The sequence below is a fragment of the Vanacampus margaritifer genome, chromosome 18 (genome assembly GCF_051991255.1).
Source record: "Vanacampus margaritifer isolate UIUO_Vmar chromosome 18, RoL_Vmar_1.0, whole genome shotgun sequence".
Classification (NCBI taxonomy): Eukaryota; Metazoa; Chordata; class Actinopteri; order Syngnathiformes; family Syngnathidae; genus Vanacampus; species Vanacampus margaritifer.
In genome coordinates, this window is record NC_135449.1 from 17,733,107 (window position 1) to 17,755,787 (window position 22,681).

Genomic DNA, 22,681 nt, shown 5'->3' on the forward strand with positions numbered 1-22,681 from the left:
TAATGTTAAAGATCATTAAACAAATGTAACGATTAAAGCTAAGTAAACAGTAACGTAAGTCCTGTTTATTCACTTCCATTCATGAACTCAAATTGAACTCAAATTGAACTCAAGACGTCAATATTTAGCATGAAATTTCTATATATCAACATGGCACCAAATGTTCAACGCGTTCACAATACGATTAACTCTTTGACTGCCAAAACGTTAAATGACGTTTAGTAAAAACCTACTTAGGGCCGCCAAGGACGTTAACTCTTTCACTGCCACTGACGTTAAAAGACGTCAAGTAAAAACCTACGGAGGGCCGCCAATGACGTTAACTCTTTGTCTGCCAAAAACGTTAAATAACGTTTAGTAAAATCCTATGGAGGAGTGCCAAAGACGTTAAAAGACGTTTGTTCCAAAACAGAGGTGAAACTAACCATTTTCTATTGTTGATTACTGAAAAACGGAATAAGGTAGAAACAAACTTTTTTTTCTGATGAAAGATGATAGTCCAACTTTCATTTGGTAGTATTTGTGTTTCCATAGTCCAAACACATAATTTTCTGTGGACCTTGAAATCAGTCAAAAATGCTTAAATCGGCTGGCACCCACGGCATCCCTTTTCTGAAAACGTCTGGCAGTCAAAGAGTTAAAAGACATCATCCAATTTTTATTTTTATTTTTTTTAAACGGGTGGAGGAAAGCCTTCCCCAGCTGTGTTGAAAGTTTCAAGCAGGTCTAGTGAGCCTAATGACTATTTTTGGCCCGTAGATGGCAGCAATGACTCTCTTTTGACAAGATTGGGTAGGCATCAGCAGAAGACGTGAGGCGGGGCTAGAGTGTTGAGGGGACAATGGCTGAAGAAGCCATAATGGCGACCGGTTGCAAGCAACTCACGGTCGAGCCGTTTTTTTCAAAGACGAAAAGCATCGACCAAAGCTATAAAGAGCACATTGATGACGACGATGATCATCATCGATGATGATGATGGTGACTCCGCGGTTGACGGCGAAGTTGGAAGCGTTGACGCGGCGGCTATGACGACGTCATAAAAGGTTCACGGGGTAGCGATGCCAACACCGGAAAACGCGGAGCACAACCGAGCACGCTCAGGCGGACGTTCAATCGGACGACGAAGAGTGCCCCGAGTCCAATGCATATTCATCGAAGGAGTGTGTACAGTCTGCTACTTGCTATTCCCCGGGAAAAAAAGGCCGTCTGCACGCGAAACGGACAATGGAAAGGGAAAGTTATCTGTTGTGCAAACCCTGCTCCCTCTCCTTGCACGCAGGAGAGCGTTACAAAAAGAAAAACTGTATTTGAAACATCCACATAATTGTAAATAGTACCACAGTTGCACACATTTGTAAATAGTTTGCGAAATTGTTTTGTCAAATTGTTACACTGTTGAATGGAAATAAACGTATTTTGCAAATTAAAAACACTTTTTCATTTTTGGTGGTGGTGTATTACAGAAGTAAAGCACTATTTAGGTGTTTTTGGCATCATTCATGGACAAAAAGAAGTGTAGAATTCACTAGAGTGCATGAAATAACATCGTTTCACAAAAAGCTCTTTTTCTCCGCTTTTTGTCTCAAAACAGAGCATTTCGGTGAAAGTAACCATTTTCTATTGTTGATTACTGAAGAACGGAATAAGGTAGAAACAAACTTTTTTTTTCTGATGAAAGATGAGAGTCCAATCTTTCATTTGGTAGTATGTGTGTTTCCATAGTCCAAACACAACATTTTCTGTGGACCTTGAAAGATCAGTCAAAATGCTTAAATCGGCTGGCACTGGCGACATCCCGTTTCTGAAAACGTCTGGCAGTCAAAGAGTTAATACAGTCAAAAATATTGCCTGCTGTCTATCTGCTTATCCTCCAACTTGTATTACAACCAGGGTTATTATAGTTTTAGTATTTTCAATTTAGTTAGTAACAAACTCAAGTTTCCAAATCTGTTTTTCACTGCTTTTCAACAATCTCATTTACTGTATAAAACCACTGAATATGGCAGCTTGTGTACATGCCAGAGAGTAGGCCTGTTAGAGTAGGATTTGTGATGATTAATGTATTAAATCTAAGTGTACACTGAAAATATTGTGATCACTAAATTTTTGTAAAATATCCATCCAGCACAAAAATAAGAAACTTGTACTTTTCAGCCTAAAGCTTTTATTTTTGTATATGCTATTATTGGTACATTGAATAAAACAGCTAAACGTTGATATGTTTTTTAACCAGGCTCTGACATTATGCAGTCAATTGTTTATCAATTACTAAAACTATCTTTACCGTTCATAATTAGTGACATTAGCGGCTACCACAAATTCATGCCTCCATTAGAACATGTACAGTGGTCTGTTTCGTTTATGTACAAAATGTTTACAAAAGAGTCTCTCAAAAAAAGTAATTTTAAAGACTGGGATTCTATAACATAAGACAAACACCTGCCTAAATACAGCAGGGGAATTTACTAGTAGGTTGAACTTACCGCGACATGTTTCCTCCAGTTCGACGTGAGTTTGTGTATGCCGATGTCTCGGTTTGTTTTGGCAGACACAGAAGAAACACTGCATTATTATGTGGCTGCTCTCCCGCACGGTGTGTACGCGAAACATGCTTTGTCTATGATGCCAGGGATAGGTTGTAATAGATGGACGGTGAGGACGGTAGGCAGTTGGACTCTGGGGCGGTGAGGAGCTGTAAGGCTGTGGAATGTTTGTTCTCTTCGGTTCCATCATCGGAGAGAGCTGCTGCTACCATTACCCAAATGCCGCTGGGGGCTGCGGCTTAAGTTTGTGTATGTGGCCATGTGACTGCATTGTTACGTCTGATTGGTAGAAGGGAGGGAGTCATGTGATTGTTGTTGCTACGTCTGATTGGTAAAACACAGCCATGTGGTAGAACCACTGTCGGCAACTCTGGCAAAAATAAAGTAAATCTAATGTATGAATGGGGGGCGGGAGTAACACGGCTCTAGTGTAGCCCAATATATCGGAGTGAGAGTAGCGTTTCTTCTTCACACATCTACTCAAGTAAAAAGTATTGTGTGGTAAAAGTACTATTAGAAGTAAAGAAAAAATTCAAAAAGTTGCTAAAGTAAATGTAACGGAGTAAATGTAACTCGTTATTACGCACCTCTGGCAATATTTAATAAACAACATGGTTAAATAAAAAAAGTAACACATTTCTTACCTAGCGCTGTATTTCAGCTGCGTTAAATGAAAAAGCTGACGAGGTGAGCCATTGGAGCCAAAAGTCAAGCAGCAAATTTGTCGCTTAGGAAGGACATCATCTGAAGGTGCTTTTCTGTTGGCTGATGATATCACTTCTGTGTGAGACACTTTCAAACATCTTTATTCAAGTTAATATCAGCATAATTTTTCTTGGCAAACCAAGTGTGTCCACACCAACACCATTCGGCAAATAGTTTTGCTTTTACTTTTCATCAGGAACATCTTTAGATGTAACACCCATAGATTCAAGTCAATAAGATCAAATCAGTGGGATGAGTTCTTTAAAGTGTGACCTCTTTTAATAGGCAGAAAATGGGGCAAAATTTAAAGTAAATAAAACATGGTGAACTTCCTGTTAGGGTTGGGCGGTATTTACATGCACGCACGCACACACACTCTCTCTTTCGGCCAGTCAGTCACTCATAGTGGTGTGCTTTGTTTTGTTCGCCCCCCGGGTCCACATAGAGGTGGACTGTAGTCCACTAATTGCGGACCTAGGCGCTAGGAGGAACCCACCCCACCAAAAAAATTGTATTTACTTTTGCCAGTAGGTGGCAGTACCACTAAAATGAAAAATAAGTCCGTAGATGTCTTCAGGCCTCCTGGACTCTTATCAATTATGTGAAATTTTGAGAAGACGGGATCATCTGGGTGAAGTTAGAGCAGCTTTTATTGTCATGGTGGATCATCAGACTTTGCGGCACCATAATGACTTTTGGCGGGGCCAAAATATTCAGTCTGATCCATGATCAATATTTTATGGCTATTCTGACAAATTTTTTATTGTTTTTTTTATCTATTAAATGGGCTCGTTGATGCAGATAAAAATGTGAAGGGGAAAAAAAGACAGAACCGAATATTATCATTTTGATGTCTTCAGGCCACCACTATTAATATACATGTGCAATTTGGGATTTTTTTGGAGCGAGTTTTTAAGCATTCCCTCTTTCGTTGTGAAGGAAATATTATACGCAAAATTTGACTGCACTGTCATATAGTATTTTGAAAACTCAAGACCTAGGAAAACAACAGGGGGGAAAATCTTGAGATGGTACAGGCCAAGTTTGAAGTAAATCGGATGAAACGTCTTGTAGAAGTGGGCAAAAGTATGACCCCTGTAAATGTGGATCGTATATAAAAAAAAAAAAGAAGTTCATTTTAGCATATGGCTACAAGAGACTACCAAATTTCATCTGGGTCAAGTTAAAGCAGCTTTTATTGTCACGGTAGATTGTCCGACTAACTAACTAACCCTAACTGCCAGCCTTTGTCGAAAAGTCACAATATTCGATCTGAGGCATGATAAACATATTAGCTCACTTGCTCCCAAAAACATATAATAAAGTTGTATTTTAAATATTGCCATTGTCCCAAAAACGTATTAATACCTGTTTTTTTATGCTATAGCAAACAAGGCTTTGATGCAGCCTTTGAACTAAAAAACACTTGAAGCAGTGGTAGGTATTACAAAAACAGCCAGCAAGTGGCAGCAAAGTATCAGAGATCAACCTGGGCCATGTTGCAAAAAGGCTCTTTTCCCCAGTGTTTCAAACAGATTTGTGAATAATGATGAGCTATATTCTAAGGCTAATTGCTGCAAAACGTAAACAGATACAAAGATACTTTTTTTCCTGATGAAAGAAGAGACTCTAATCTTCCATGTTTTTATAGCAATACAACACAATATTCTGTGTGCCTTGCAAAATCAGTCAAAATCCAGTAAAACAGCCGGGAGCAAAGGGGGTTGCTTCAGTGAAAATGGCTGGGAGTGAATGAGAAGACTTTTCTGACAAACAGGGTCACTTCAAAGGGCTCGGCACAGTAGAAAAAAATAAAATAAATTACATTACTTGGCGCAAAATGTATAACTGAATATTATCATATGCCTTCACTGTGATTACTAACATACATGTGAAGTTTGGGATTTTTTGAAGCATGTGCATGGGACTTGTTCCACTCGATTATCCCACCCCACACACACACACAGACACACAATTAGAAAAATATTTTTATTTTTTTGGTTAATCCACTAAGTTTAGACGTAATTTGAATGTATATAAGTACTCATAATTTATTATCTTGTATACATATGCTTTATTAAACACCAACAATCGGTTAGCAATCATGATTAGCATTCACGCGCTAGCTATTACCATTGCAGGTAAACAAACAGTAATCACCATTTAGTTCACACATGCGTCACCGAATTGAGTGGCTGTAACCATCCATCCATTATCTGCTGTGCATGAGCATTATTAAACAACAAAATTAGCATATGCTAAACTGTTCGCAATCACGATTAGCATTAGGCACTAGAGACTAACATTTCAGGTCAACAAACTAAAGTCTATCTATCCATCTTCTACCACTTATCCGAGGTTGGGTCGCGGGGGCTAGCAGCTTTAAGAGGGAAGCCCAGACTATTTTGTCCCCAACCACTTCAACCAACTCTACCGGTGGGATCCCAAGGCATTCCCAGGCCGTCCGAGAGACATAGTCTCTCCAGCGTGTCCTGGGTTGTCCCCAGGGCCTCCCGCCTGTGGTACATGCCCGGGACACCTCTCCAGGGATGCATCCAGGAGGCATCCGAACCAGATGCCCGAGCCACCTCAGCTGACTCCTCTCAATGCAGAGGAACAGCAGCTCGACTCTTACTCCCTCCCGGATGACTGAGTTTCTCATATTATCTCTAAGGGAGAGCCCGGACACCCTGCTCATTTCGGTCGCTTATATCCGGGAACTTGTTCTTTCGGTCATGGCCCAAAGCTTGTGACCATAGCTGAGGGCAGGAACGTAGATCGACTGGCAAATCAAGAGCATTGCCTTTCAGCTCAGCTCCTTCTTCACCACAACGGACCGATACAGAGTCCGTATCACTGCAGACGCTGCACCGATCTGCCTGTCAAACTCCCACTCCATCCTGCCCTCACTTTGAAACAAGACCCCAAGATACTTAAACTCTTCCACTTGGGGCAGGATCTCATCCCCAACCCGGAGAGGACACGCCACCCTTTTCCGACTGAGGACCATGGTCTCGGATTTGGAGGTGCTGATTTTCATCCTAACCGCTTCACACTCGATTGCGAATCTCTCCAGTGAGAGTTGGAGATCATGACTTGATGAAACCAACAGCACCACATCATCTGCAAAAAGCAGAGATGCAATGTTGAGGCCACCAATTTGGACTCCTTTAACGCCTCGGCTGCACATAGAAATTCTGTCCATAAAAGTTATTAACAGAATCTGTGACAAAGGGCATCCTTGGGCAGCCAACCCTCACTGAAAACGAATCAGACTTACTGCCGGCATTGCGAACCAAACTCTGACACTGGTCGTACAGGGACTGAACAGTCCGAATCAGGGTGGCTCGGTACCATGTACTCCCGAAGCACCCCTCCACAGGACTCCCCAAGTGACCTGGTTGGAAGCCTTCTCCAAATCCACAAAACACATGTAGACTGATCGTGTACTCCCATGCACCCTCGAGGATCCTGCCGAGGGTGTAGAGCTGGTCCACTGATCCGCAGCTGGGAGAAAAAACACACTGCTCTTCCTGAAACCGGAACAAGGGAGAAGTTCTGCCTGAGGTAGGCGTTGAAACTCTTTCTAACAGGGGATTCTACCAGACATTCCCAGCAAACCCTCAGAATACGTTTAGGTCTGCTAGGTCTAACTGACATCTTCCCCCACCATCGGAGCCAACACACCACCAAGTGGTGATCAGTTGACAGCTCCGCCCCTCTCTTCACCCGAGTGTCCAACACATGCGGCTGCAAATCCGATGACACGACTACAAAGTCGATCATCGAACTGTGGCCGAGGGTCTCCCGGTACCAAGTGTACATATGGACAACCTTATTTTTGAACATAGTGTCCGTTATAGACAGTCCGTGACGAGCACAGAAGTCCAACAACAAAACTTTAATAGGTTCTAATCGGGGTGGCCGTTCCTCCCAATCACGCCCCTCAGGTTTCACTGTCATTGTCTACGTGAGCGTTGAAGTCCCCCAGCAGAAGGAGGGAGTCCCCAGGGGGAGCGCTCTGCACCATACCCTCTAAGGACTCCAAAAAGGGTGGGTACTCTGCACTGCTATTTGGTGTGTAGACAAAAACAATAGTTAGGACCCGTCCCCCCACCCGAAGGCGGAGCGAAGCTACCTTCTCTCTACCGGTGTATACCCCAACACATAGGCGTCAAGCCGGGGGGCAATAAGTATGCCCACACCCGCCCTGTGCCTCTTTCCATGGGCAACTCCAGAGTGGAAGAGAGTCAAACCCCTCTCAAGAAGACTGGTACCAGAGCCATGCTGTGTGTGGAGGCGAGTCAAACTACAGTATGTCTAGCCGGAACTTCTCTGCCTCACACACCAGCTCGGGCTCCTTCCCCGCCAGTGAGGTGACATTCCATATCCCAAGAGCCTTCTGTAGCCGGGGATCGATCCGCCAAGGTCGCCACCCTTGGCTGCTACCCAGCCCACTATGCACGGGCCATAATAATACAAACGAAAAACAATAGGGACCTCGCAGCAGTAGCTGCACGGGCCCTAATAACAAGTGGAAGGTAGCCTATGTGCTGCGTTGAAGACCCTCTTTTTCTTTTGTGCTGCGTTGAAGACCCTCTTTTTCTTTTATCGCTTATTTCCACCTCCTTTTTCTTTATCGCTCAGTTCCTAAGACCCCAATATTAGATTTGACAGATGCATCTTTTGTTCAATTACAGTTATAATTCTTTAATAAAAATATACAAGTTTCCTCCTGTAAACATCATTAAGCATAATTGTAAAATAACTGAAGTCCTCTTGTTTATGTTTAACATATACAGCTGGTTCTACTAAGTACTGTCTCAAATGTTCTTTAATTTCAATACTGTAAATATATAACATCGGATGCTGAGAAACATTTCTTGGGAGGAGCAATATGGCGACATCGTAGCTTCAAAAGTCTTGGCCTATCGGCTATCCAGTCATATATTTAGATCAGTGAGGCCGGGCCACGGCACAATCTGATCTCTGAGCTGATTGCCACTCATGTACCATGAAAACCAAAATGATGGTTACTAGTGCAAAAAAAAAAAAGTCACTGGATGGACTCCTGTTGGTTTATTATAGCAGCCAGAGGAGCTGGATGGCCGTTGCACAGTTATGACCATGTTACTTAAACACGTATGCGATGTGAGCAATCTAAGCGGAGTTTTGCGTTGTGGGCCGTGTATATGGGAACATAGCGGGCGGATCATATTCGTTTTTTCCACTCTGGAGGGTGGTTCCAAACTTTTAGTGTATTCTTGTGCCGGTTCCAAGCCCGGATAAATACAGACGGTTATGTCAGGAAGGGCATCCGACGCAAAAATCAAACATGGAGGTTTATGGATGTAGTTAAAGAGGACATGAAAGTAGTTGGTGTGAGAGCAGAGGACAGGGTTATATGGAGGCAACTGATTCGCTGTGGCGACCCCTGAACGGAAAAGCCAAAAAGAAGAAGGGTGGTTTCAAATTTTTGCGTTTTAAAGCCCCCAAAACGTCGTCACTATCCACACGAAAAGGCAGTTCCACAAGCGTCCAGGTCCATTCAAACTGGGTATCTGTTTAGAGATGTGTTGACAACAGATGTGCTTTGGGCTATTCTAAGCTACGTTTAACATTCTTGCAGTTTAACAAAAATTAGTTTCCATTTCCAACTGTCACACATGTTAACATGATATCTTCCTGTGGTCTCCTGATAACTTCATGATTCTGTCGGGATTCTGATAATCCGGTGATGGTGAAGGGTCTTTGATTTCTTCTTCTTCTTCTTCTTCTTCTTTGTAAACAATCTCATTTTTGGGGACCTAAACATTTACGAAAACTCACCAAACTTTGCACACTCCTCAGGCTCGGCGAAAAATGTATACGTTTCAGGTGAATTAAAGAGCGCACACACACATACACACACACATACGTTTGTGGTACTATGTTTCTGGGGCCATCATTCACCGCATTCAACAGTTTGACGCATTCAAGAGATTTGATCATCCCTTTAGGAACGTTACGTAACGGAGGCTTACCTTGTTTTCTTTATATGCGTTTCACATTGCTCGGCAGAGAGCCAGCCGCCATTCTACGTCACTATGCACTGAATGCGTTGAGACATAAATAACAATGGTCCAAATAAGGTTTCTACAAAATGTATTAAACTGGAAATTATTTTGGAAAAATTAATCTCACCGATATAGAGCCAACCTGTCATTACAATCAGGATTCCTTTTAAACCATGAAGACGCGCCCGCTGGCTGTCCTGCTTCATGACAAAAATACACAATATATACAGACTACAAACATTTTGCTTTCACATCACCGTTGAACCTTCTCTACAATTTCATATAGACCACCATGAATGAAATATTGCAGTCATGATTTTGCTACCCGCACGCAAACCTCACCGCGCGTGCTTATTCATTCTGAATGGAAAGCTCAAATGGAACGTACAATCAGTCAGTCTCATTTATTTGGCCGCGTCTCCGAGTGGCTATTGTGAACAGCACAAGTCTAGGTTTACCCTAACCCTAACACAAAGAGACTGAAATGGTTGCAAATAGTGATGGAAAATGAAGCTTCATGAACCACCTCTAATATATTTTTTTTACCCTTATTTGTTACGTTGAGTGCGAGCCATGCGGCAGGCCGGGACGCAGATGACAATGTCATCAACATGTGCCATATAATGACATCATCAACATACGCTATATGATGACGTCATCAACATGCGCTACTGCGGTAAGACGGTAGAGTCAAAATCTCTACCTTCGGCAAAATGTATTATACCTTATATTGAATATACTGTTTATATCTTCCAGCCCTATTCATATACTGTATTTTTATGACTTTGGCGATGGCTGGAGTGCTCCTCTGCCTCGCTTGAAACCAGGAAATGGGCGGGTGCAGCGGAGTTGTTTTGTGAGCGGAGCAAGCAGGCACATATTGTTATTCTACCTAGGACAGTGGTTTATTATGGGACTGCTGAGCGTAGCAAGCAAGCAGCACATATTACTATTCCTAGAAAAAGGGGTTTATTGTTGCGTAAATTATTATGGGACTGCTTTGCGAAGCAAGCAGGCACATATTGTTATTCTACCTAGGACAGTGGTTTATTTTTCTTGTCGTTATTATTATTATATATTATTCCACGATTTTTCCGCTAAAATGCGGCCCGTACCGTACATCGCACCGGCACAAATGAGGTATCAAACGATGCGGCTCGATCTGACTCGCTGCGCTATTATTTTTCTAAGAATTCCCAGTTACCATGGCGACGCTATTCCCAAAAAACTCCCAAATTAACTCCCCATTGGGAATGAATGGGAAAAAAATCACACTTCAAGCACCTTTTTCCAAGACACGCTGCGCGCGCATACGTTATCCGACCGATACGAATTTTAGCTCATTTTGTAGGAATTTTTCCCATCTTTAGCTCAGTGTCGAAATCTTTTTTAAGGAATGAAAGCCCCCCCCCTGTTCGGGTTCAAAGACAGTGGCTGAATTAGCTTTCTCACACACTCTGTTGGCTAATTAGTCATCCAGTGCCGGGAACCAAATAATGTATTACAAAAAATTTCACTTCAACTCGTCACCACTGCCACAATCTTTTGTCACTAGACGTCAAATTCTCACATTTTGTAGTCACGAGTGTCTTCTTTCAGACAAACTAACTTTTATTTGGTTAAGGTGTCATTTAGTACCTTTATTTTCCCTTTAAGCTCGGACAAGTCGGACCAACTCGCCTATCTCTGCCATGTTAATTTCAGGCGCCTTGCTCTCTCCATTTCTGATAAATCATAAGTTTTCAACCTGCTCTCATTTGGTCATTTTTTATCCGATTAAGAAAATGAGAACATGCTCGTGTTCCCCAAACCCTTGCCGTTCTAACGAGCCCTTTCTTGAATCTGTATCTTCAACCGTTAAGTCGCGAGAGGCTTTTGTTGAAGGGGTGCTTCTCTCATTCAATCTCAATGCAATGTGGGTGCGTGACGTCACTTCAACTCGTCACCATGGCAACGATCTTTTGTCACTAGACGTCAAATTCTCACAATTTGTAGTCACGAGTGTCTTCTTTCAGACAAACTAACTTTTATTTGGCTAAGGTGTCATTTAGTACCTTTATTTTCACCTTAAGCAAGAGAAGTCGGACTAATTCGCCTGTCTTGTACATGTTAATTTCAGGCGCCTTCCTCTCTCCATTTCTGATAAATCATAAGTTTTCAACCTGCTCTCATTTGGTCATTTTTTATCCGATTAAGAAAATGAGAACATGCTCGTGTTCCCCAAACCCTTGCCGTTCTAACGAGCCCTTTCTTGAATCTGTATCTTCAACCGTTAAGTCGCGAGAGGCTTTTGTTGAAGGGGTGCTTCTCTCATTCAATCTCAATGCAATGTGGGTGCGTGACGTCACTTCAACTCGTCACCATGGCAACGATCTTTTGTCACTAGACATCAAATTCTCACATTTTGTAGTCACGAGTGTCTTCTTTCAGACAAACTAACTTTTATTTGGCTAAGGTGTCATTTAGTACCTTTATTTTCACCTTAAGCAAGAGAAGTCGGACTAATTCGCCTGTCTTGTACATGTTAATTTCAGGCGCCTTCCTCTCTCCATTTCTGATAAATCATAAGTTTTCAACCTGCTCTCATTTGGTCATTTTTTATCCGATTAAGAAAATGAGAACATGCTCGTGTTCCCCAAACCCTTGCCGTTCTAACGAGCCATTTCTTGAATCTGTATCTTCAACCGTTAAGTCGTGAGAGGCTTTTGTACAAGGGGTGCTTCTCTCATGCGATCTCAATGGAATGTGGGGCGCGTGACGTCTCCAAGTCAAAAATGTATGTGCTCTTAAAGTGACAGTGACATATTTTTAGATTATGGTTAACTTCCACATTTCTTGACCGATTCCAGTCATTTAAATTTTAAAATGTTCAGCTCATTTACATTTTTTAAAATACATTTTCAGGGACAGTGAGATACTTTTAGTTGATGTTGATTATGGTTAACTTCCACATTTCTTGAGCGATTCCAGTGGTTTAAATTTTAAACTGTTCAGCTCATTACCAAAGAGTCAGCAGTCCCATTCAAAATTTCCGCGGGAATTTTTCTAGTTCTTATATCATCTTCCACCGATTTTTCCGCTAAAATGCGGCCCGTACCGTAGATCGCACCGGGACAAATGAGGTATCAAACGATGCGGCTCGATCGGACTCGGTGCGGCATTATTTTTCTAGGAATTCCCACTTACCATGGCGACGCAATACCCCAAAAAGTGCCATAGGAATGAATGGGAAATGGAAAGACAAAATCACACACCTTAAGCACCTTTTTTCAAGACACGCTGCGCGCGCATACGTTATCCGACCGATACGAATTTTAGCTCATTTTGTAGGAGTTTTTCCCATCTTTAGCTCAGTGTCGAAATCTTTTTTAAGGAATGAAAGCTCTCCCCTCTGTGCGGGTTCAAAGACAGTGAGTGAATTAGGCTTCTACCGCACTCTGTTGACCAATTAACTTTAGAGTGGCGGGAAAAAAGGAAAGTCTACTTCTATTTGCAAAAGTTTCACTTCAACTCGTCACCATGGCCACAATCTTTTGTCACTAGACGTCAAATTCTCACATTTTGTAGTCACGAGTGTCTTCTTTCAGACAAACTAACTTTTATTTGGCTAAGGTGTCATTTAGTACCTTTATTTTCCCTTTAAGCGAGTAGAAGTTGGACTCTCTCGCCTATCTCTCCCATGTTAATTTGGGCGACTTTTTCCTCTTCATTTCGGATAAATCCTAAGTTTTCAACCTGCTCTCATTTGGTCATTTTTCATCCGATTAAAAAAATGAGAACATGCTCGTGTTCCCCAAACCCTTGCCGTTCTAACGAGCCATTTCTTGAATCTGTATCTTGAAGAGTTAAGTCGGGGGAGGCTGTTCTTTGAGGTGTACGTCTCTCATTCAATCTCAATGCAATGTGGGTGCGTGACGTCACTTCAACTCGTCACCATGGCCACAATCTTTGCTCACGAGACATCAAATTCTCACATTTTGTAGTCACGAGTGTCTTCTTTCAGACAAACTAACTTTTATTTGGCTAAGGTGTCATTTAGTACCTTTATTTTCACCTTAAGCAAGAGAAGTCGGACTAATTCGCCTGTCTTTTACATGTTAATTTCAGGCGCCTTCCTCTCTCCATTTCTGATAAATCATAGTTTTCAACCTGCTCTCATTTGGTCATTTTTTATCCGATTAAGAAAATGAGAACATGCTCGTGTTCCCCAAACCCTTGCCGTTCTAACGAGCCATTTCTTGAATCTGTATCTTCAACCGTTAAGTCGTGAGAGGCTTTTGTTGAAGGGGTGCTTCTCTCATGCAATCTCAATGGAATGTGGGGCGCGTGACGGCTCCAAGTCAAAAATGTGTGTGCGCCCTCTTGCCAAAAGTCAAAAGTTTCACTTCAACTCATCACCATGGCCACAATCTTTTGTCACTAGACGTCAAATTCTCACATTTTGTAGTCACGAGTGTCTTCTTTCAGACAAACTAACTTTTATTTGGCTAAGGTGTCCTTTAGTACCTTTATTTTTCCTTTCAGCGAGTAGAAGTTGGACTCTCTCGCCTATCTCTCCCATGTTAATTTGGGCGACTTTTTCCTCTTCATTTCGGATAAATCCTAAGTTTTCAACCTGCTCTCATTTGGTCATTTTTTATCCGATTAAGAAAATGAGAACATGCTCGTGTTCCCCAAACCCTTGCCGTTCTAACGAGCCATTTCTTGAATCTGTATCTTGAAGAGTTAAGTCGTGGGAGGCTCTTCTTTGAGGTGTATGTCTCTCATTCAATCTCAATGCAATGTGGGTGCGTGGCGTCACTTCAACTCGTCACCATGGCCACAATCTTTGCTCACTAGACATCAAATTCTCACATTTTGTAGTCACGAGTGTCTTCTTTTAGACAAACTAACTTTTATTTGGCTAAGGTGTCATTTAGTACCTTTATTTTCACCTTAAGCAAGAGAAGTCGGACTAATTCGCCTGTCTTTTACATGTTAATTTCAGGCGCCTTCCTCTCTCCATTTCTGATAAATCATAAGTTTTCAACCTGCTTTCATTTGGTCATTTTTTATCCGATTAAGAAAATGAGAACATGCTCGTGTTCCCCAAAACCTTGCCGTTCTAACGAGCCATTTCTTGAATCTGTATCTTCAACCGTTAAGTCGTGAGAGGCTTTTGTTCAAGGGGTGCTTCTCTCATGCAATCTCAATGGAATGTGGGGCGCGTGACGGCTCCAAGTCAAAAATGTGTGTGCGCTCTTAAAGTGACAGTGACATATTTTTAGATAATGGTTAACTTCCACATTTCTTGACCGATTCCAGTCATTTAAATTTTAAACTGTTCAGCTCATTTACATTTTTTTGAAATACATTTTCAGGGACAGTGAGATACTTTTAGTTGATGTTCATTATGGTTAACTTCCACATTTCTTGACCGATTCCAGTGGTTTAAATTTTAAACTGTTCAGCTCATTACCAAAGAGTCAGCAGTCCCATTCAAAATTTCCGCGGGAATTTTTCTAGTTTGGGATATATGGTGGCTATTGTTATTATCACAATGTCAATGTGTCAACTTTTCATATGTGTTGATTTGTATACTTTCTCACTTTCATCTTAGGTTCATGAAAATACACAGTTCCCCTTTAAGAAGCTGATGCGGGTAGAGGTGGTGGATAAAAACTATCTGTGCCGGACGCGAGTGGCCTTGGTGGAGCAAGTGATTGGAGGTCGGCTCAGGCTGGTCTATGAAGAGAGCCAGGATGGATCAGATGATTTCTGGTGTCACATGTACAGCCCTCTAATTCATAATATTGGATGGTCACGCAGCATTGGACATCGCTTTAAAAGATCTGGTGGGTTTATGAGACCACTTTTTTGATGTTTTAACCCATTAAGGCGCCTGGCAAAACATGTCTCTAAAACCCATGGGTGACTTAAGAGTCACCCTCGAAAACCTGAAGTTTTCCTAGAAATTCAACAATATGAACTCATTTGCTCCCAAAAACGTATAAATATGTTCTATTTTAAATTCTTCAAGTGTCCCAAAGTCGTATTTATACGTTTTTAATGTGTTTTTTTTTTAATGCTAGAGCATACCTTGTTGCTTTGATGCAGTCTCTCAACTGCTCAAAAGAAGGGTTGAAGTAATGGTAGTCATTACACAAACAGCCAGCAGCTGGCAGCAGAGCAAAAAATAATCAATCAGGGCCATGTTGGAAAAAGAGCTTTTACTCACATTTCTAAATAGATTTGTGAATAATGATGAAATCAAGCTATATTCTAATGCTAATTACTGCTAAACGGAAACAGATAGAAATGTACTTTTTTCCTGATGAAAGAAAAGACTAATCATTTTTCATCTTTTGGTAGGTTCCATGTTTTTATGCACATAACACAATGTTCTATGGGCCTTGAAAAATCTGTCAAAATCTAGTAAACACTGGAGTGAAGGGGTCCCAGATAATTGATAAGCTCCTGAAGCGGATGGAAACGTAATTCCAAAAACATTTCAGAGCTTATACCTGTGGCGTTCACACAAACATAAGTTTTTTTATTATAAGCCTTCAATATACTTTTTTTTAAATAAATCAACAGACAAATGTCACATCTGCAGGTATATTTACCTTCAACACTGGATCGCAGTTCTAATTTCCTCGAGGAATCGAGTGGTAATTATTCGTCGTCCATTCTGTTACAAAGCTGTTGAAATTTTCAACATCCTCATTGTTTTTTTGTATTTTTTATGACATTTCTTAACAATATGCCACTATCGACTGGTTACACTGATTCAAATTACTCCCGCGCCGTCTTTAATCGTGTCATTTATTTCATAACTCCCGCGAATCTGCTTAAGCCATAAATGCTCGAATTAAATTCCAGGACATGCTACGAGGCCCACGTCACCCTCTCGTGTATATTTTGATGCATTTCGTCGGCTTAAAAGACCAAGAATTGGTCAAAACAAAACAAAATGGCTTAACCACTCTCCCGGCAGAGTGGTTAAGCAGAGAAGAGCGCTAGAGCACTGACGGCCGAAATGGGCTAAAATAATTCAATCAGAATGAGAGAGCGTGATGCCTTGTTGATGGTAAAATCAGGAAAAAAGATATGTAAAATAACTAAAACTAGAAAATGGCAATTAAATTATTGCACCTATTTCGTACCATGATAATAAAATTGCAAGCAGTAATAAATCAGCCCTTGCAACCCCCATTTTTATAACAAATCCTAAAAATTATGATCAATTTGACACTGAAACTCTGCCTATTTGGGAAGGGTTAGCCTACTCTAATACAAATCCTTAAAGGGATTACACGATGGAATATTAAGCCCTTCCACAGTTAACTATAGGCATATAATAATTAACACACTAGGGCCATATCTTCCGCACCGTACTGAACTACTAGAATTTCTCATACAGGGGCGAATGGAGGAAAACACCACTTTGGTGATGTTTTTGGTGAAGAATTACCATTTTTACATGGCTTAAAGCTCCAAAATGTAGATTTTTCACGTTGCTGTCCCTTAAAGCAGAGATGGTAAGTAACGAAGTACAAATACTTTTTTCAGTACTTAGTCAAAAAAATAAATACTCAGGAAAGTACAATTATTTACTTTTATCTGTTACATTTTAACAAAATGATCTGTACTTTTTACTTGATACATTTTCAGAACAAGGTCGTTATTTTTGTTTTGGAACGCATGAAAACAATTAAAATACTTGACCTAAAAAAAAAAAGCAGCCTCAACGTCTCCTGGCTCCGCCAATCATATGAAGTGTTACACATGGCCTCCTGCGTCCCAGCTTGTGATTGGCTCTACGACACGCGATCACATGACGTGCAAACAACAACGTAATATGAGGGCAACACATGCCAACACACTCAGTGGATCATTTGAACTTGATAGCAATTTGCAGATCTATCCCCATTTTTGCTCCATTAGCCAATATCTTTCAAATTGATGTAAGAGGAACATACGATAAAAATAGTTTTTAATTTTATTCAAGTACATTTCAGAGCCTTTACTTTTGTACTTTTACTTGAGTAATTATTTGCAGGAGAACTTTTACTTTTACCAAAGTTTTTTTTTTTTTTTTTTACAAAATTAATTGTATTGTATTTTTACTCAAGTAGAGAATGTCAATACTTTTCACTGTCACTGTCCTTAAGCCCATATTTCACTGAACAGCGAATGCTTGTGAACGTAGCGGATTTTGTCACAGTTAACAAAAGGTTGCAAACATGTTTGCAAACAGTTTTTCTTTGTTTTTCTTGTCTATCAATTAATTTTTTTCAACAGTCAAGTGTTTGAAAAACAGTTGTAAGCATTTGTAAACAGTCAAAAGCTGTGCCGTTGTAGTGTAAATTAGGATCGCTCAAGGAGCAATGTAATACAACTAGAGAGACTAGAGTCTCTAGGAACACCACGTTTGTTTGGTTACAAAAAACCTGTGTGCATTGGTCTTTTTTATGAAGGAGCTACAATTGAATAGCTTTGGGTGAAAACAAAAAACAAAAAAAACTCCAATTAGAGGTTAACAATTTAATACCAACACACACACTAATCACGCTGATGTATGTATATGCAAATATGTTTATTTTCTATTTCTATTAACTCTTTGACTGCCAACCGTTTTCAGAAAAGGGATGCTGTGGGTGCCAGCTGATTTAAGCATTTTGACTGATCTTTCAAGGTCCACAGAAAATTTTGTGTTTGGACTATGGAAACACACATACTACCAAAGGAAAGATTGAACTGAAAAAAAAGTTTCTTTCTACCTTATTCCGTTTTTCAGTAATCAACAATAGAAAATGGTTAGTTTCACCCAAATGCTCTGTTTTGGACCAAAATACATAGAAATCAAGCTTTTTGTGAAACTATATTATTTCATGCACTCTAGTGAATTTGACACTTTTTTTTCCATGAATGATGCCACAAACACCTAAACAGTGCTTTACTTCTGTAAAACACTACCACCAACAATGAAAAAATGTTTTTTGATAGCAAAATCCGTTTATTTACATTCAACAGTGTAACAATTTGACAAAACAATTTGGCAAACTATTTACAAATGTGTGCAACTGTGGTACTATTTACAATTGTGTGGATGTTTCAACTACAGTTTTTCTTTTTGTGTAACACTCCCCTGCGTGCAAGGGGACGCAGCAGGATTTGCACAACAGATTAGTTTCACTGCGATTGCCCCTTTACGTGCAGACCCTACACTTTCTTGCCGCCCTTTTTTTACGGAGAGTAGCAGGTATATACTGCAGTGTGTGTTTGGCCATGTTGCCATCAAGTCTACTCTCAGGATCATGATACGGTGACCCGGTGTTACGTCTGGCTTCCTCATGTCCCTCAGTTCCTATACCGGGTGGTAAGAGGTGTTCTGATCCATCTTATCCACTCCATTCATGGTGGCATCGTAGTCCAGAACCAGTGTCTTCTCCGTGATCAGACTGTACCCACTCCTCCGATGAATATGCATTGGACTTGGGGTACTCTTCATCGTCCGATTGAACGTCCGCCTGAGCAGAAGTGCTCGGTTGTGCACCGCGTTTTCCGGCGTTAGCATTGCTAGCCGGTGAGGCTTTACGACGTGATCATAGCCGCCGTGTCAACGCTTCCAACTTCGGCGTCAACCTCGGAGTCACCATCATCCTCATCGTCGTCATCAATGTGCTCTTTAGCATTGGTCGATGCTTTTCGTCTTTGAAAAAATGCTCAAGCGTGAGCTGCTTGCAACCGGTCGCCATTTTCGCTTCCTCAGCCATTCTCCCCTCAACACTCTAGCTCCGCCTCACGTCTTCTACTGACGCCTACCCGATCTTGTCCAAAGAGAGTCATCGCTGCCATCTAGTGCCCAAAAATAGTCATTATACTAACTCGATCTGCTTGATACTTTCAGCACAGCTGGCCAAGGCTTTCCTCCACCCGTTTCCCAAAAAAAACATAGTTAACATCTTTTAACGTTTTTGGCAGCCCTCATTTGGATTTTACCAAACGTTATTAAACGTTTTTGGCAGTCAAAGAGTTAACCAAATAAAATGCACACACGGTTTTTATTCTACTGCAAGCTTGACTAAATAACGCAGGGCTTAGTTATCTGGCACCATGTCTCTGGCTTTTGACTGATTTAAAAAAAAAAAAGACAAAAAACTTGCCACACTTAGTTTTTCTCCGCCGTAACTTTGTAGCGTGACCGCTATTTTCGAGTGGCCTTGAACGCAACATCCAAGCCAAGGGTTGTTTCACCAAATGAGATCTGAAAAATGGAAAGTAATTCATGTAGCCAGGGGAACACGTCCTAATTGACAACGGTCTTACAAAAAATTGCACTGGGAAGTGGGCACGGATAAATTAAAGTGGTGGACTGGAGACGGCAAGCCTTTAGTTGAACTGGTGCCAGAAACTAAACGAGCAAAGTACTTCTTTCTGTGTGTCGAAGTAGCTGGCAGCACGATGGAGACGCCGGCCATTAAGCAACAGTTAGCACTTTCTAACATACAAATCGTTGGCCAGGAGCCAACAGACTGTCAGCCACAGTTGACATTGATTAAAAATAGGTGTGTGCTCGTTCATTGTGGGACATCTTATCTAACCCTGTCCTCTGCATCCTCTGCTCTCACACCAACTACCTTCATGTCCTCTTTATCTACATCAATTAACCTCCTCTTTGGTCTTCCTCTAGACATCCTGCTTGGCATTTGAAAATTCAGCATCCTTCTGCCAATATGCTCACTATCTCTCCTCTGGGCTTGTCCAAACCATCTCAGTCTGGCCTCTTCGACTTTATCTCCAAAGCCTCTAATATGTGCTGTCCCACTGATGTACTCATTCCTGATTCTATCCATCCTGGTTACTCCCAAAGAGAACCTCAGCATCTTCATCTCTGCCACCTCCAGCTCTGCCTTATGTCTTTTCCTTAGTGGCACTGTCTCCAGACCAAACATCACTGTCTCACCAGTTTTATAAACCTTTCTTTTAATTTTAGCTGGAACGCTTCTATCACACATCACCCTGACACTTTTCTCAATCCATTCCAGCCTGCACACGCTTCTTCACTTTTTTCCCGCACTCTCCATTACCCTGGACTGTTGGAGCGAACAAGAAGGGGCTCAGAGCTGATCCCTGATGTAGTCCCACCTCCACTTTGAACTCCTCCGTCACACCAACAGCACACTTCACCACTGTCTTACAGTCCTCATACATGTCCTGTACCACTTAACTCTTTCACTGCCAGACGTTTTCAGAAACGGGATGTCGCCAGTGCCAGCTGATTTAAGCATTTTGACTGATCTTTCAAGGTCCACAGAAAATGTTGTGTTTGGACTATGGAAACGCACATACTACCAAATGAAAGATTGAACTCTCATCTTTCATCAGAAAAAAAAGTTTGTTTCTACCTTATTCCATTCTTCAGTAATCAACAATAGAAAATGGTTAGTTTCACCGAAATGCTCTGTTTTGAAACAAAAAGCGGAGAAAAAGAGCTTTTTGTGAAATGATGTTATTTCATGCACTCTAGTGAATTGTACACTTCTTTTTGTCCATGAATGATGCCACAAACACCTAAATACTTCTGTAAAACGCTTTCACCAACAATGAAAAAGTGTTTTTTGATTGCAAAATACATTTATTTCCATTCAACAGTGTAACAATTTGACAAAACAATTTCGCAAACTATTTACAAATGTGTGTAACTGTGGTACTGTTTACAATTATGTGGATGTTTCAAATACAGTTTTTCTTTTTGTAACGCTCCCATGCGTGCAAGGAGACGCAGCAGGATTTGCACAACAGATTAGTTTCACTTGCGATGGCTCCTTTCGCGTGCAGACGTTACACTTTCTTGACGGCCTTTTTTTCCTTTTATTTTGCATCCGTTTCAAAAGTTCTGCATTTTCCCCAGTCAGATTTGGACAACCATCAGTAGTGACTCCTATCAGTTTGTCCCATTTCAGTTTAAGCTTGTCCATGCATGCGTTAACCTCCTTGAATAAACCACTCACCGTGGTCGATCCTTTCATTGATCTCACTGCTGCCAGCTCCTCTGTAATCTTGAAATCCTGTGTTATTGCTCGGAGAAACACAAGTAACTGTGCCGTGTCGCGGACGTCACAGCTCTCATATAAAGCCAAGGTGAAAAAGTCAAAACTTCCTATTCCATTTTTTAGCTGAAGTCGGAGATTCTCCGCAATATCATCCACCCTTCTGGTCACCGTTCGCCTGGACAGCGGGACTTTTTTCAAATGCTTTTTTTTTCTCCGAACATATTAGCGCTGCAGAGTCCACCAAGCACTCTTTCACAAACTCCCCCTCCAAAAATGGCTTACAGTTTTTAGCAATTTTATGAGATATCACAAACCTGGTCTTGTTTGCTGCAATCCGGGCTGCGTGTAGCTTGGTAAAACAGCCTTGTTGTTTTTCTAGCTTCGCAAGCAAATCTTCGGATAACCGCGCTCTTCCAGCCTCAGTCAGATGTCTGTATTTTTCTGCATGCTTCGTCTCGTAATGCCGACTCTCGTTTTACTCCTTAAACACGGCAACATGCTCATCACAAAGTAAACACACTGGTTTACCACCGACTTCAGTAAATAAATATTTAGCTGTCCATGTTTTCTTGAAACCACGGTGTTCAGTGTCCACCTTTCTTCTCTTGGCGTGTGCAGACATTTTAGGGTTATGAGTTGTTGGTAATAATCACATGCACTTGGACTTGTTTCAGTACCCAGACATAAACAACGTACGCACACCGTAAGCAGGTTTCAAAGTAAAAGCACTGCTGTATTAGTCCTTGCATTATGTACAATTTTGAAAGTAGGTTTTATTTTCTTAATTCCAGGCAACCTTTCGCGGGCCAGTCCAAGTAGGGCCTTAAAATGCCCGGGTCTGTGCTAGAACATACAGAAGGCTTTGATGCACCTACCTGAAGGGGTGTCTTAAACTGCTCAATTGAAGTCTGTAAATACATAATCATGTCATGTCACCTTCAATTACAACCGTAAGTTGTTATCTTCCCATTATTAAGCCATTATTAGTTATAGTACTAACTCCATATAATATGGTTTACAGATGTAACAAAGAAAATTGAAGGTCAACTTGATGCCCCCCCACAGCTCTTTCAAAAGGTAATATAAATAACATTTTCATTTTGTCTTTTCAAGCTGTCAATTTTGGTTTTAATGTAAGATGTTGACTGAACAAAATCCACATATATTCACATTCTATATGACAAGAGCATTTGACATCATTCAAAACATAAATTGTACTGTGTCAATTACACCTTTTTTTGTTGTTGCTGATATATGAGTGTCACCCACAATGACAAGGTAAACAAAGTAGTATAATTTAAACCATTGCTTCTCAACAGTGGTCACCCCATTACTCATA

At 41.1% G+C, this 22,681-nt stretch overlaps 1 protein-coding gene across 1 annotated transcript in view; it reads left to right on the forward strand.

The window, feature by feature from the left end:
* The window catches only part of mbtd1 (mbt domain containing 1), a 79,731-nt gene that overhangs the window by 28,522 nt on the left and 28,528 nt on the right, over positions 1-22,681 (forward strand). Inside the window, exons 9-10 of the mRNA XM_077550731.1 lie at positions 14,904-15,138; positions 22,364-22,419. Coding sequence (XP_077406857.1) covers positions 14,904-15,138; positions 22,364-22,419 — 291 coding nt within the window. The remainder of the gene's footprint in view (positions 1-14,903; positions 15,139-22,363; positions 22,420-22,681) is intronic.